The 17500-nt window shown below is 39.0% G+C and overlaps 1 protein-coding gene across 5 annotated transcripts in view; it reads right to left on the bottom strand.

Annotated features, from left to right (window-relative positions):
• Positions 1–17500, bottom strand: part of LOC123505108 (zinc finger RNA-binding protein-like) — a 55090-nt gene that overhangs the window by 32579 nt on the left and 5011 nt on the right. For 3 of the 5 annotated variants that reach the window (XM_045256163.1, XM_045256164.1, XM_045256165.1), the window contains exons 2-4: positions 11951–12279; positions 9119–9307; positions 142–509 (exon numbers count right to left, since the gene is read on the bottom strand). In XM_045256163.1, coding sequence (XP_045112098.1) covers positions 142–509; positions 9119–9307; positions 11951–12279 — 886 coding nt within the window. The remainder of the gene's footprint in view (positions 1–141; positions 510–9118; positions 9308–11950; positions 12280–17500) is intronic. The other 2 variants (XM_045256166.1, XM_045256167.1) reach the window with 1 other exon arrangement.

Raw genomic sequence — 17500 nt, 5'->3', positions numbered from 1 at the left:
ATATATATATATATATATATATATGGTAAAGAAAATATCCAATAGCACCAAACACTTACACAGAACTATATGGTGGCAGATTACAAGATGTTCAAATAGAGATTGATAATGAACTGGTTACCACTGCTCCTCTGTTCTTACCTTTTGATGCTTTGCACCACGAATGTGAGCAGCATATGCATCTGCACCAGTACAAGTAACATCACAGAGTTCACATCGAAGGGAGGCACCATGTCGAGATGGAGTAGGGCCAGCTTTTGCAGCAGCCTCCTTCTTCTTATGCTTTTGACCCTCAAGATGTTCTCGATAAGTTTGTGGTCCTGCACAGCTGATTTTACACACATCACAGTAATGGAGTTGCTGAGGCTTTGGTGGTGCCTTAGGTTTTGGAGTTTTGCCTGGCACTTGGGGCTTTTTGAAGGTTTGCCAAGTGTTCCCTGCAGTTTTTACAGCAGCAACAGCTGCAGCTGGTGGTTGTGATGTCTGTTGCATGTATACAGGCAATGCAGCTGGAAGAAAAACAAATAAATAAATAAAATAAATAAATAAATAAATTAATTAATTAATTTATTAATAATAAGAAAAAAATAATTTGACATTTTTCCCCATTTGAATTTTTTTCTTTCAGGATTTGTTACCATTTCTACAAAATACTAATCAAACATTCAATCTGTACTGACACCTTATCCTTGTAGAAATTCAAAAAATAACAGTAAAAAGTAGTTCATTCTTCCTACTGAAAGACTTCTTGTAACCAAAGTATATATGAATGGCCCCCAACAACAACGAGCCCCAAACACTACAAAAATGGAATGGAGTGCAACTAATTTTGCAGCAATGTCAGTATTGCATCTGCTGCCAATAATCATAAATCACAGTAATGTATATCTCAGCAAATATGCTGTTGCCATTTTTATCTTTTTTTTTTTTTTATAAATATCAGATGTCTCTGCCATATACTAACAAGTGCATCATAATTTTCTTTATCAACTACCATGGTTACCAAGGCTAAAGCTTAATACAAAAGAGACAGTAAAGCCTTTAAGAAACGGTAGTAGCCTATTATTTGTCATGTATCATGAATGCTTGCATGTTTTTCTACAGAACAATACATGGCTTCTTCATTCTGGTTCCCCTTTCATTAAACACTGATCTTCCAAGCTTTTTCATAACAGAATAGTTATAAAGATACTGCATATTAAGGGGAAAATTTGGTCAATTTGGTTGAGATTTCTTGAAAATGTGATGTCTGGCATCTGACATTGTCACTGTTATCTCTAACCATGGCAAGTGCTTGTCACGAGCAAGATGCGTTGCTCACCTGGTTATGGCGGTTTAAAGAGCCAGACTTTAAATGGCTGAGCTTGTGCCACACCCCATTTATCTCTTAGGCTTTGATTCTTTAATTTTTTTATTTATTATTATTGTTATTATTATTATTATTATTTATTTTTTTTTTTCAAATTTGTTTCCTGATGAAGTGGTACGATAGTTTGGGGAAACCTGTGACTTGTAGGGACAGCCAGCAATGCTGTCACAGTCACCTCTCCAGGGTCCCATCCCACAGTGCAATCTACATCAACTTGTTTTGCTTTTTTATGGTCTCCTACAATAGACAATGCCACGTGTAAGTACTAAAAGAAAGTACAGTATGCCCCCGCATTTGGCGAATCTCAGCTTGGCGAAATTCACTTTTGGCAGTAGGGTGGCCATGACCACCAAGTGCACGCTTGGTGATTTGAATTCAAATATGGCGGTACCCTGGCTGCCACATGGTGAATCACGCAGCTCTCCGGTGACATCAGACCTCTCTCTAAACCTATCAGAGCATAGTGTGGGAGTCCCCTTCACCCATTTTGTTTACTCTACCCGTTCTGCTAGCATGGAAATAAATTCTGGTGATTTACCACCAACATGGCCTCTCCCACCATAACAGGTGGTACCGGGGGGGTAAGGACAATAGTGGCGGCGGCAAGGGCGAAAGTGGGTAAAGGAAACAGGTAGAAAAACAGGAGTTACAGCCTTTATATCATGTCTTATTACCTTTATTTATTGTCTATTGGTCTGTTTTGTACATGTGCTCTAATATGTGAAGGCAAAAGATTTTATTTCAGCTCGAAAGATGGTATTTTAGGGGTCAAAAGAGGGACTTTGGAAGTGACCAAAGACTGATTAAGGCATTTTTTAGGCAACTTATATGGTATAAAGAACTCGTGCTTGGCGAAGTTCGCATTTGGCAGTAGTTTCGCCAGACTAATTCATTCGCCAAGTGCAGGGGCTTACTGTAGAAGAGTGAAACGAGTCACCAGAGAGCCTTGAAAAGGTGGAGGACTGAGGAGACATGAGAATCAGCTGCTTCATCTTCCTCCAATTTCGATTTATGTTTTCTCCATATACACACGTGTCTGGAGCAAGCTACAATAAGCCTATTACCACAAGAGGAGAGGCAGTCCTACCAAACGAGTAATGATGGTTCTCTGGTAGTGATATCATTGGAAAAGTTTAAAAAATTGGTCAATTTCATGAAGTGTGAGTGTGGAAACATTTACCTCTGAAGTAACAGTTAGTAACTTCAAAATAAGTTCTACCTGGCCAGTGTTGGCTCCAATAATACCTATAGAATGCGTTATTTTCATAATGGATATATAAAACATATCAGTAGTATGTTACATATCAGCATATATGTTATGTATAATATGATAAAAACAAGGGACCAGGAGCTAGAAGCCTACCAGACAAGGGAGAATTCACCTTGTATTTACCTATTTGTGTATTACAGGGCCCGAGCTAAGCTCTCTGTGTCCTGTCTCCTTGTCCATTCCTGTCATATCTCTCTTTCATCTGACTGACACACACCGCGTCAACAACATCACTGCTCAGTTTATTCCACTTATCGATGCTATGATGCGGGAAATTGTATTTTCTCACGTCATTTAGACATATGTCTTTTATTAGCTTTTTTCCATGTCCTCGGAGATGATTACTTGTGGTCACCTTTATCAACTCTGTCCAGTATGTCAATCTTGTTCACCAATTTATACATAGTTATCATGTCTCCTCTTGTTCTTCTCTCTTCTAATGTGGTCAACCCCAAGCTTCCTCAGTCTTTCCTCATAGTCTAACTCCCTGAGTTCTGGTACCATCCTTGTTGCCAGCCTCTGTACCTTTTCTACCTTCTTCACATTTTTCTTCATATGTCGTGACCAGACACAAGCTGCATATTCTAACTGGGGTCTTAAGGTACATAATATCCTCCTCATCATTCCTTCATCTAGGTAGTGGAATGCAAGGCCAATATTTTGAAGCATGTTATATGTTTTCCAAAAAATCTTGTTAATGTGTTTCTCCGGTGACAAAGTGTTTTGTACGGTTACTCCTAAGTCTTTCTCCTCATTGGTCTCTTTAATTTTCTCATCACCCAGCCTGTAATCCCAGTTTGGTCTGTATCTACTTCTTCCCATTTTCATAACATGGGTCTTGTCTATATTAAATTCCATCTGCCACTCCTTACTCCACTCATATATTTTATCAAGATCTTCCTGTAACTTGTTACAATCTTCCACATTCCTTACTCTCCTCATAATTTTAGTATCATCCGCAAACATGTTCATGTAACTGTCAATTCCTACTGGCATATCATTAACATAAATCAAAAACATGATGGGACCAAGCACTGACCCTTGTGGAACTCCACTGGTTACCTTCTTCCACTCGGACTTCCTTCCTCTCACCACTGTTCTCATTTCTCTTCCCATTAAGTAATTTTCCATCCATTTTGCTAGTTTATCATTTACTCCTCCAATCTTCTTTAGTTTCCACATCAGTCTATTGTGTGGTACTTTATCAAAGGCCTTTCTCAAGTCCAGGTAGATAGCATCCACCCATCCCTCTCTATGTTGTAGTATGTCAGTCACTCTTGAATAAAAACATAATAAATTGGATACGCACGATCTTCCTTTTCTGAAACCAAACTGTCTTTCACTCAGAATGTTTTCACTTTCTAGATACTCACTCCACTTAGCTTTAATTACTTCTTCACATACCTTGCACAATATACTAGTCAACGATACTGGTCTATAATTTAGTGGTTCCATTCTACTACCATTCTTATATATAGGCACAATGTCAGCTCTTTTCCACTCTTTCGGGACTAATCCTGTTCGTATGGAGGTTTCCACAATATCAAATACGGGGTTCAACAATTGATCCTTACATTCATTTAGCAACCTCCCAGATATGCCATCAGGCCCCATTGATTTATTAATATCCAGATTGCTTATAATTTTCCTTACATCTTCCTTAGTAACCATGATGTCCTGCATTTGCTTTATTTCCGTAGGCCTTCCTCCCATAAAATGCTCCTCCTTTGTAAACACTTTGCAAAAGTTGTCGTTCAAAATTTCAGCTATATCTCCAGCATCCTCATATACTTCTTCCCATTTTTACCTTTACTATTGCCTCCCTTATATTTAGTTTTCCATTTATGAATTTGTAAAACATTTTTGGGTCACTATCACAATTTTCCACCACCCTCTGTTCTTATTCCTTCTGTGCTGTTCTCCTTACTTCAACTTATCTATTCCTTGCTGTTTTGTAAACTTCTCTTGATAATACATCACTGTTTTTCTTAAGTTTCTTCCATGCCTTTTCTTTGTTCTTTTTTGCTTCTTCACAATTTCTGTTAAACCACTGTTTATTATTTAAAGTCCTCTTTCTGTCATATGGCACAAACTTTTTCACAGCAGAGTTATACAGATCCATAAATTTATCGTATTTCAATTGCATATCCCTTTCCTGGTATAATTTTTCCTCCCTGCATTCCACAATCTTATTCGTGCTTAATTCTGTATCCAGCTCAAAGCTTAGGACATCATGATCGCTTCTCCCCAAGGGACATTTATGTTCAATTTCCTCTTTTAGAGAGATGCCCCTGGTAAATACCAAATCCAACCTTGCTGCAACATCTTGTCCCCTGCACCTTGTTGGTGATCTCACCCACTGTGTCATCAAGTTATTTGTTGCTACCTTTAACAATTCCTCTGCCCACTCACCACCATTCACCACTTTGTAGTCTTCCCACACTATTTCTTTACAATTAAAGTCTCCGACTATCATCACTCTATCCTTTCTGATGAGTTCTTGCTTCATTCTATCTAGAGTATTTCTCATCATCATTTGGTACTGTTCATATTCCCAAGCACTGGTTCTGGGTGGTATGTATACTGTTATAATATTAATGTCCCTCTTGCCATCTGTTATAAGCATACTTATCACTTCCTCATTTCTCTTACTATAGTTCACCTCCTTCACTATCAGATCTTCCTTAGTAAGAACCATTATACCACCACCTCCTTTATTTTTCTATCATTTCTCCATACTTTGTAGTGTTTTACAACAAACCAGTCTAGCTTTATTTCGGCCTTAGCTTTGTTTCCACTACACACATTATGTCCGGTTCGTTATTTCTTAGGTAATCCATACATTCTAGCCTCTTAGACAGAAATCCATCTATATTCATGTAAGTCACTTGTATTCCATTCCTAGTCTCTTTCTTCCATGTAATGTCTATTCTGCCTGTTTTATCCACCACTTCTTTAGCCTCCCATTTCTCATCCTCCAAAAAAACTTGGTCTTTTCCTCCTCTGTTCTTTCGTCATTCCTCTCTTTCACTTCAGTTACAAGCTCTTTCATTTTCATTCGCTCATCCTGTGACATATTTCTTCTTATGTAAATTGTTTTGGTTTCCTCAGAGTCCTTAAGTTTCCAAGCCCTCCTCAACAAGGCCTCAGCTGCCACCTGAGACTTTAATTTCAATTTTAATGGTCTATTCTTGCCTTCCTCAAAAGCTCCCAATCTCACACTTTCTTCTACCTCAGCATATAGGTCCTCTTCCTCCACACAGATCTTATTCAGTAAAGATTTAATTCTGTGATTTTCTTTATCCCTCCTATCCTGCCAGTTTCTGTTAGTTTCCTCGCTCAATCCTGTTATGATCACACATTTTTCTTTTCAGCAATATCTCTCACCACATACTCATTTTCCTTTAGTGCCTTTACCATTTCACTCTGCGTAATCACTTTATTTTCCTCTTCCTGCTTTTTTACTATCTCCCTAAAGGACCTTTGTACCTCCTGATGTTCATGGTTCACTTCTTTCATCCTGGCATCAATTAGATTAAGGCATTCCTCCTTCCTCAAGTCCCCTTCGGATATTTTCATCTCCATTTCTAGGAGTTCAGCCTTCATCTCTTCACATTGTTTCCTTAGTTGTTGGTTTTCTTTCTCCATCTCTACTTTTTCCTTCAATAGCTCTTTATTCGCTATCATTAACAAAGAGATCTCTTTTTTGAACGAATCATTCTCGGCTATAACTCTATCCAGTTTTTCTTCTATGGACAAAATGTTTAGGAACTTACTTTCCAGTGCCTGGATTCTTGCATCCATATCTAATTTCTCCAGTCCTCTTGGAGTAGTTACAAAACCTTCAAAATCCTTAGGTTGTCTAGGGGTAGCCGCCATGTTTGTTAACGTCAGCTGATTACGGCCAAAACAATCACCGCCCACACTCTCATCTCAGGGACCACTCTCCATATCCCTCACTTTCAACACTATGCGACAGTAGGACATCAACAGGACACTAACTTAGAGGTACCCGGGCCCTGTAACACCATAGGTATTTTCACTTCTTCCCGTCTGCAGCCGGAGACGAGCCGTCCTCTCTCAGCGACGGCGTGTGTGTAGGTACTTTTAAGATGATATCCATGGCTTTAAACTATCTAAACAACCAGTACCAACCTCCAAGAAGATGTCAAAGGATTATGAGAGTAAATATCTGGATTTGGTGTGTGTTGGAGTAAGTTATATGGGTGTAATGAAGATGTTCACAGAAAAATGCATTTTTCCAAACTTTCTCTTTTTCGTGGATGAATTGTTAAACAACTTTTCAGTAATTGACCAATTTCAAAAATTATTGCAGCCAAATGATCATCAACCTCATCTTTACAAACATTACCATGGTCATGATCAAATTTCTTCAATTAAATCTAAGGTAGATTAAAAAAATAAATAAATAAAAAAAAGTGATGAAATTGTTACAACTTAGTTTATGTGTATGCAAAAGCTTATATTTGTTGGTTATGGCTATTACCTGTGATCAAGAGAAAATTGCCATACAACAATAGTTGTTACAGGTAACTCGATTTACGTGTGTTTGATTTACGAGTTTTTGTTATAACGTGACCAAAAAAATATCATAATTAATTTAATTTGCGCGATTGGTTTGCTTATATGCGATTTGGCCCAACCGCATTTTTCAAACTGAGCGCCAGACGCAATTTCAAACTGCGCACCAGAGAGTTCCACAGCTGGCCGATAGGTGGGAGCTCCGGGGCCGGATCCAAGAAGCAGGTTGTTGTCTATGTTGGTACAGACAACCTCCTGCTGACATACCAACCTTCGTATAATGGCATCCACAAAGATTCGTTGCTGTTGGCGGGTGGAGGTTGGTAGCCCGCCTAAAAGTGCTCATTGGCTGCCAGGAGCTGGATCCAAGAAACTTCAACAACGTTAGAGCAACCTCCTGCCATGATATGGCATCCATGAACGCTAGGAGGGACGATAACGAGGTTGCTATGAGGTTGCTCTCAGGTTGCTGGGAACACCTCTCGAGGTGGTGTTACTGTCTTATATATGCATTTATGTTTACAAAACAACATTTCTATTAGCTTTTTACAAACCTTGCCCCCAAGAAAGGATTGTTTTGCAATGCATAAAGTGAAATCTTACATGGAATACCAAAGAATAAAGCAGAGATGAGATCGGCCACAGACAAGGCAGACGCGGCGACTCGGCTGCTTCTTCTTGTGACCCTTATAACTTGCGTGTTGCTTTCACCACGATATTTTATGTTTCCAATCCTCTATTGCCTGCTATAATGGATGTCATATCTTAGTATTCACATACGCTCATACTATGAGGATAACCTCGACTCCGTGGCACTGAGTGATAGTGAATTACTAATGAAATACCGCAGTATTTCATTAGTAATTCACTATCACTCAGTGGCACGGAGTCGAGGTTATCCTCATGCCATGAACATATATGAATACTAAGAAGCGGCCGAGTCACCGCAAGTCTCTGCCTCGTCTGTGGTCGATCTCATCTCTGCTTTATTTTTTGGTATTCCATGTAAGATTTCACTTTATGCATTACAAAACAATCCTTTCTTGGGGACAAGGTCTGTAAAAGCTAATAGAAATGTTGTTTTGTGAACATAAATGCATATATGAGGTGGCATTCCCAGCAACCTAAGAGCAACCTCGTTACCGTCCCTCCAAGCGTTCATGGATGCCATTTCGCTGCAGGAGGTTGCTCTGACGTTGTTAAAGAATCTTGGATCCAGCTCCCGCTCTTCTCGTGCCTCATTTGCAGTCTGCCAGCACTGAGTACAGACGGAATCTCTTCAATCTGCCTATAATTCACCAAGATGGCCCCAAAACGTCCTGCATCTTCTTCTGCACGTGGGGTTATTTTTGATAAGTGGATTTTTGATAAACTGGTAAAGCTCAGAGGAAGAGTGACTTACTGTGGTGTGAGTGGTGAAGGCAGTGACGCAGTGAGTGTTTTATTTACGTACTCTTTGTTTTGTTGTTTTCTCTTATTATTTCATGCTTTTCCCTTTACTTTAAATACACTTCCAGTATTCAGAATGGTAAATAATAAAAACATGTTAATTTAGCCAAATAAATATAGTATTTTGTACAAATTTTTTTGGACCACATCCCACATCCCCCCTATTATCTATTGTTTCTTATGAGAATTGCATGTTTGTTTTACGCGAATTTTGATATACGCGATGTCTCTTGGAACGCATCTATCGTGTAAATCGAGTTACCTGTAATTTATGATGTGATTTTGAATATCTTTTTTCATCACCAAAAAATCACTTTTGCACAAAAACTACCAGAGGTATCTACATCATATTTATGCTATAAAAGCAATACATATTAATACACACCATGTATAAATATTATTAAATTAGGTGAAAAAATAAGGATAGGAGAGCCAAAAAAAAAACGATACCTCATTACAAGAACCAACTTTCCCCCAAAGATACTCACTTTTGTTGGCTGTTGTGGTCTGAACAGCATATGGGGAAGTGTTGTAGGTTGCAGTGGCAGCAGCAGCAGCAGCACCAGGATAGGTACCTGTGTAGCTGGTCTTTGGGGTCACCACAGGAGTGGTCTGTCTGGATGTTGTTGTATATGCACTGGCACTGGTATACGCAGCCTTATCTGTGGGCAAGACAACTAAGCTTCATATGTCTTATTCTTTAGGATGATTTTGTCATCAAATATACAAATCAGATATACTGGTATATGTTTGTTGGCTGCAAATTCAGAGATATCCCAAAATAAGTTCTACATGAATCAGCAAAATTTCTAATTATATGAGAGAACCATCTGAAAACTTTTCATTGGAAGGTAGAATAGTTCAATTAGCATCATACATATATTAATGGAAAATGCATGATCATAAGTCCCTTCAGATCTCATCATAAAACACACACACACACACACACACACACACACACACACACACACACACACACACACACACACACACAGTGGTATCAGCAACAAGTGTGCATAGTTTTAAAGAAAAATTGGATAAGCGTAGATATGGAGACGGGGCCACACGAGCATAAAGCCCAGGCCCTGTAAAACTACAACTAGGTAAATACACACACACAAACACACACATACATATAATAAAGCGGTGCCTTGCGATAATGAACACTTCGGGAGTAAGATGTTGCAAATTGTTCATTACTGAGAGCGGTTGGTCTACGAGACCTTTTAAACACCCTCTTCCCTTTTTTTTTTTTTTGGTAGTTTATTCTCTTTAAATAATGCAGAAAAATATTTCATAATTTACTTCATCTTCTACACTCAATGTAAAAAAAAAAAAAAAAGAGTTCATGCACAGTAATAAAAATTTGTCTTAATAGATGAATTAAAAACAGCTTCTCGTTTAATGCAATGGCCGATTCGCATGTGGTCCAGTGACATTTAATGGCTGTCTGAAGGACATTGCTGATGTGACAAAGAGGGGAGGAAGACACAAGATCATCTAAGTCAGAGTAGACTACCTTCACGCTATTGCCATCTCCCCATAGATCACAAGCTTGCCTTCTTTCTCAAACGCAGCTCCAATTCCTTACCCTCTGTCTCCGTCTTTCTTTCTCTCCTTCTGTTTTCTATATAAATTGGTGTGTTTCCAAAATTACTTCTAAAATCCTTCTACTTCAGTTCCACATTACCACCAAGGTAAAAACTTAAGGTGTGTTCCCTATAGAAAAGTGTTCCCCAATCCTAAACATGACATTTTAACAGGGAAGTGCTATACTGCTGAGTGTTGATACCTCACAGGCACGCACTTAACAGTCTTACTAAAGAGTATTGCCTTGCTGTAAACTTGCCATATTGCCACCCTCACAGCCAATATTGCAACTTGAACAAGTGCTTCTTGGGGAGGGAGAGAGAGAGAGAGAGAGAGAGAGAGAGAGAGAGAGAGAGAGAGAGAGAGAGAGAGAGAGAGAGAGAGAGAGAGAGAGAGAGAGAGAGAGAGAGAGAGAGAGAGAGAGAGAGAGAGAGAGAGAGAGAGAGAGAGAGAGAGAGAGAGAGGGAGGAGAGGGAGGGAGGGAGAGGAGAGAGGAGGAGAGAGAGAGAGAGAGAGAGAGAGAGAGAGAGAGAGAGAGAGAGAGAGAGAGAGAGAGAGAGAGAGAGAGAGAGAGAGAGAGAGAGAGAGAGAGAGAGAGAGAGAGAGAGAGAGAGAGAGAGAGAGAGAGAGAGAGAGAGAGAGAGAGAGAGAGAGAGAGAGAGAGCATGATCAGACAGCTGTGTTGTTTTGTTTACACCACTATGCTTTCTCCACCACTCCTGGTACTGCACTGATGAAACATTTTGCTCATTATGTCATTTACAAGAAAAGAAATCTACTCCACTTCATACTAAATTATCCTCAGTCAAAAGAGGAAAATATGATATTTTAGACCTTTAAAGACAGGTAAAAGAAGAAAGAATTAAGTGATTGGAGAGTTTAGGTTTGCATTTGTCTGTCATATGCACATTTGTCAGCTGCAATGCTCTGTCTGTCTGTCTATCTATCTATCTATCTATCTATCTATCTGTCTGTCTGTCTGTCTGTCCCTCTATGCAGTTTTATTATTCTTGCTTGCCCAACAACATTCGAACAGAAAAATCTATCAAACAATTCACATCAGCAGGTCTCTCTCTCTCTCTCTTTCTCTCTCTGTGTATGGCAGTGTCATTATCATTGCTTGCCCAACAACATTCAAACAGAAATGCACAACTAGCATTTCACTTTGGCAGGCTGCAGATCCAACCAATCTGGGACAACAAATTACCATGAGTATCACTCTAGTGACACCCACAGGCAAACAGTCGCCACTCTCCACCTAATTACAAGTTTTGTAAATTGTAGACGAACAAAACTAGTCAATGTTATCTTATCTAGCATGCCTTTTTGGCTTGTTTATCATGTCATAGAGTATTTGTCAGCACAGCCAGTCAGGAACTATGAATTCGTGAAGGAAATAAAGAAAGCTGCCATAACGGTCCAAAAAAATTGGTTAGGCTAGGTTAGTCCAATCCATTACTATGAGGTTCATTATCACAATGCACCACTAAATCTACCATTCTGTAAGCTACAAAAGTTGTTTGAGAGAGAGAGAGAGAGAGAGAGAGAGAGAGAGAGAGAGAGAGAGAGAGAGAGAGAGAGAGAGAGAGAGAGAGAGAGAGAGAGTTTACCAATCAGATTCCAGATTATTAGTGTCAGCCAGAATTTTAAACTAACATCAATAAAAACTAACCTGAAAAATGTACAAAAATTGCAATCAGAATTCAAAACATATCAATATGTTATCTTACTGTGATAGTGAGTGTCTGCACCAGTGTAAGCAGTAGCAGATGATGGTTGTGCGTAGTAAGTCTTGGAAGAGTCATATGCAGCTGCAGCAGCAGCAGCAGCAGTCTGTGTAGTACGGCCATACCCATAGTCATAAGTAGCTGATGCTGCTGCACTTGGGTAAGTGCCCGCTGCAGTAGAATGAGTTGCAGCTGCAGCTGCAGCTGTTTGATAGCCTGTGTCATATGTGGATCCTGCAGCACGCTGTGTGGTGTAGGTGCCTGTTGGTGTGTGGCCAACTGGATAACCAGTCTGGCCCGTCTGGTAGGCAGCAGCTGCGTTTGCAGCAGCACTTTGCAGCAGCACTGGAAAAATAATATATATATATATATATATATATATATATATAATATATATATATATATATATATATATATATATATATATATATATATATATATATATATATATATATATATATATATATATATATATATATATATATATATATATATATATATATATATATATATATATATATATATATATATATATATATATATATATATATATATATATATATATATATATATATATATATATATATATATATATAGATAGATATATCATAAACGACTAAACAACTATGATATAATATGAATAATAGTTAAAATCAACAAATCTTAACATTGTGACATTCATTCATTCTAATAACCTAGGTACTCTCCTAATTCTTTTCTGGTTATGTTTGTTAATGATGCCCATCATTCAATATCACAATCTGAATGCAACATTCTAATTATTTCCCCAAGTACATTCACTCAATGATATGCCTAAGGTTAGATTTGTAAGTAATATGCACAAAGTTAAATTTTTGCAATTTTAATGTTACATTCCAAAAAGGGATATTAATATCTATGGTTTCATCCCCTTAGGATAAATCAACACAAAATACAGTGAAATAAACATTACATGTACAGTAATACCCTGAGATATGAACACCCCAATATAGGATTTTTTTTATAAACAATTTTTTTTTTTATATAATTTACGCCTTGAAATACAAAGATATTTCTAATATATGAATAGCCCTCAGTAGGTGGCACAGCGATCACTAGGCACGTATGTGTCTGTGCTCCTCGACAGTGTGTATTTTTTCTTAAGCTTTGTGAACTCATGAGTCCCAAAAGTAAAAGTTTGGCAAGAAACACAAAATAGCCTGTATTCACATACTGATTACACTTAGAAATTCAATAAACGAGTGAGTACAAATGGTGTTCTGCCCACAAGCAACTCTTCCACTTTGCAATGCAAAAAACCAGAAGTCTCTAGATGTCATGGTTACCAAAATATCACAGGTTGAATGAGGTGGTATCATCAGTTTACGTAGCCTTGTGTCTGATCGGGTTCAGCTGCCTTGGCTAGAGCGATAGAAAACAGGGCCCCTTGTATCCCCCTCTCTCTCCAGTTGCCTGTTCTGATACCACTCTCATTCAAAAGTTGTCTCCCCGTAACATGGCGAAAGACCCAAGGTATAGAAGTAAGGCACGTGGGAGAGGTGGCGGAATCAGACACTGTGAAATCACTGTCACTCCCACCATCCATCGTTGGTGACACAGTGACGTAGAGCATATGTTTACTCCTGATGAGTGTTGCCAGCTCACAAGCACAGCAAACGGGAAGAAAATAGCCAAAATATAGCAGTAAAAAGCCTAAACATCTATCAACGTGCCCGGAGTCTTGCGTGATGAACATTTGTCGATGTGTCCCGAGTTTTGCAGGTTAAGTTGTTATTTTGGGCAATAAATTTCATTTATATCATGCATACAATAGACATTGTATCTATCTTATATTAAATCTACATTTGGTTGGTATTAAAAGCATGTTAATTTTTTTTTGTATGGGAGGGATAAATTCATGTCACAAGAATGAATTAATTCTATTTCCATTAATTTCTATGGGAAAAATTGATTTGAAATACAATTTTTTTGATATACAACATTCATCATGAAACAAATAAAATTTGTATGTCGAGGTACCACTCTACATGTGTAAAAAAAAAGTGGGGTGTCATCATAATTTCCTTCATTTATACAAGATAATTGTACAATGTGCAGACAAGAGGATTAGTTACTTATCTGAACAAGAGGATGGCACAGTAGGATCAACTGCTATACAGTAAAACCTCAGCTCACGACCATAATTTTTTCCTAAATCCTGTTCGTCACCCGATTTGTTCGTCCCCTGAATCAATTTTTCTCATAAGAATGTATTGAAATACTATTAATCTGTTCCAGGAAAGAAAAAAAAAATCATACTTTTGTCCATAAAACCCATTCAAAATAGACCTTTAATGTATGCATGACATGAACGAAATAATTATAGAAAGCCTAAATGTTTTACTTACCTAAATGGTAATAAAATGAATAAAAAAGAAAAGGTTATTTACTTGAGAGACTGGACGTTGATGGCATAATGGAATGGAGGAGAGGAGGATGGGGAGGAAGACAGACAAGATCCGAGAAGATAGTTAACAGAGAGGACTTTGGATGTGCGCAGCGTGCCAGAGCTACACAACAGCTGTGTAGCGTCACAAGTCAGTGCCACTATGTGGGGGCACGTTATAGTGAACATCGGCGTTGGAAACATGGAAAGATTGCCAGTCTTCGTCTCTGCCTTGGAAGACCCTTGCCTGCTGGGGATTGACTTCCTTACGTGTGTGGGAGCAAGTTTGGACTTCCAAGAAGGGAAGTTAAAGGTACGTGGCCAGGAAGTTCCTTTGATCATCGGAGGTAATGCTCAGTGTGAGAGGAGCGGGCAGTAGGGCGGTGTTCCTTCCAGGCGAGCAATGAAACAGCTGCGATGGATGTGCCACAATCTGCAGTACCTGGACATGGCCAAGATGATGATGACAGCAACGCTGAGAGCCACCAGAGCAACGAGGATAACGCCGAGAAAGCTACAGTAGAGCGCGCCGGTAACATCACCATGCACAGGAAAAACAGGAGAAAATCGTGGTGGCACTGAGATTGTCATGTAATATTTTTCGTATGTTCCTGTTTCTATTTTCTTTTGTGCTTATGTTTTGTTTTGTTGTTGCGTGATAGTCGGGTTGCCGGTGAGCCATTTAACCGCGTTCGTCCCCTGGGTCGATATATTGACAAATTTTTATATCGTCTCCCGAATTGTTCGTCCTTAGAGACATTCGTCAAGCGAGGTTTTACTGTATAATGAGATGGTGGATGGGAGAAGTTAAGTATAGAACCTCTTGCTGCCTTCCACTCACTATCCTTTGCCAGTAAAGCTTTACTTATTTATGTATGGTGGTATTTTTTTTTTTTTATGTAATGGGGAAACCAGCCAAATGCAACAAAAATAACAAATTAAAAAAAGCCAACTGTGATGCTAGGCTCCAAACAGGGTCAAAATTTGATTAATATCTTGAAACCTCCCTCATAAATGAGTTCAGGTAGGTGAAAATACATAACCAAGCACGGAGTTCTAGAATTTCCCAGTGAAAGGGATGAATGACTGAGTACTGGTTAATTCTTATATTAGAAAGGTGAACAGAATAGGGATGAGAAAGAAGAAAGTCATCTGTACCAGGAATGCAGGAGGGGAGGGAGGCATACACCTAGCAAGGTCAGAAGAGCAGTTGGCATGAAAAGAGGTATAAAATAGCAAGAAATGCACATTGATCAGTAGGGGGAAAATCCATTAGCCTACAGTCTTGGACCATAGTCTAAGAGGTGGGCTATGAAGTTCAAGGAAAAGTGTTTTTTTCTAAACATCCCCTGTCAAATTATAGGTGTGTCTTGATGGCACACAGGAAACAATTTCTTTAAAAAGGTTGTCTTTGTTCTTGTTCAAAGTGGTGTAAAATTGGTGGTGTGACTTTGCTTATTAAGACTTTCAAAACAATTGCAACTTTTGACTTTGCAACTTCAATATTCAAGGTGTGGCAAAGATGCAACTCAGTGCTGTAATGCCCAGCTCTGATAATTACTAACTCTTACCTTTTCCTACTGCTTCAACAAATTTCCGCAAATTGATAAGTACAGTGAAGACTCAATACTTGAATGTCTTAATAATCAAACTTTTCAATACTAAAACGCACATGTTCGATTAAATAATCGAAAAAATACCTGATGGTAGAATGTCCATACACATGGTTGTAAACAAAGGCTCCCTGGCCTTTCCCTCACCGTCAGTTGTGCTGTTGCTGACATCAGAATAACATTTTCAAGCATTTTGCCTGTAGTCTTTCATTTATAAACTTACACTAACACCAAAAACTTATTAGTCGTGAAAATATCTGGTAATTGAACGGACACACACATGGTTGTAAACAAAGCTCTGTCCTCTCTCTTCCTGCTACTGTCATTGTTACATTCTGATACTGGTATTAAGAAAATACCGAAGCAAAATACCAGTATAGTAAAGTCCCGGGTTACGTCGGTCTCGAGTTACGTCAAACTCGTAGTTACATCAGTCCACTATAAGGCAATTTAAAATTAAAAATTTGAAAATTTATAAATCGTAAAGTGCGGGATTTATTGTTATTGTTGGTGGTTACCCGCCACACCGCCCGCCTCACGCTTAAATACAATAACACCCTGCCTCAGTTCCACCACACCATCGCCCCTGGCAAGAGTGTTATCCTACTTCTGCGTTTACTGACTCAAGTTCTTAGTATCTTGCTCAATGGCACCAAAGAGAAAACTTCTTAAGTGACAGCAGTGATCCTAAGAAAAGGAAAACCATTATGCTACAAGAAAAAGAACATAATTAAAAGACATGAGAAGGGAGGCAACAGCTGTGTGTGAGGGAGGGAAGAAGAAAATGGGAAGCCTGTTCCCATGACAACGGGGAGGTTGACGACCTTGAGGGCTCGCACACCCATCACAACAATAACAACTCCGGAGCCTTCGCCTGGGCCACACGACACTCGCAGCTGACTTGCACCGTCTGCGCCTGTCTGCTGATCACTATTGCCCTTTCCTATTGCATTTCCCGCCCCGCTGCCCACGCTTCTACTCCCACCGCACTGCACTACGCTCCCAGCTGTCCACCCTGGGCGTCACAACATTCGACTTGCCCACCCTCCTGGCGGCCTCAGGCGTCCACCCCTCTCGGCAACCTGAGTCCTTCGCATTCGTGGCCCTAATCAACAACAAAAACAAGCTTGTGTTTCATATTCCTACATAGTTGTAAATAATATAACAATATAACCTTTAACTTACCTGAATGACCATAAACAATGATTGGTTGAAAACTCGATAATATGCTTTGAAATGTATGGAAACTCGAGTTACGTACAAAATCGACTTACGTCATGTTTCAGGAACGTAACTCTGACGTAAATCGAGACCTTACTGTATTCTGTTTTACCGTATACCAGTGCGCATCCCTAATTCTGCTGCAATCTTGAGAAATGCAACACTTTTGTGCATTCTATCGGTAGTTTTTCATTTAGAAACTTATCATGGCACCAAAGAGGCTTTTTTGTAGTAAAAATTAGGAATCTAGTGAGAGTACAAGTGTTAGTGAGCAATAGCCCTCTGCTAATAAGT

The sequence above is a fragment of the Portunus trituberculatus genome, chromosome 17 (genome assembly GCF_017591435.1).
Source record: "Portunus trituberculatus isolate SZX2019 chromosome 17, ASM1759143v1, whole genome shotgun sequence".
Lineage (NCBI taxonomy): Eukaryota > Metazoa > Arthropoda > Malacostraca > Decapoda > Portunidae > Portunus > Portunus trituberculatus.
Note: the sequence above shows the minus strand (reverse complement) of the source record. Positions and strands in the feature narration are given on the sequence as shown.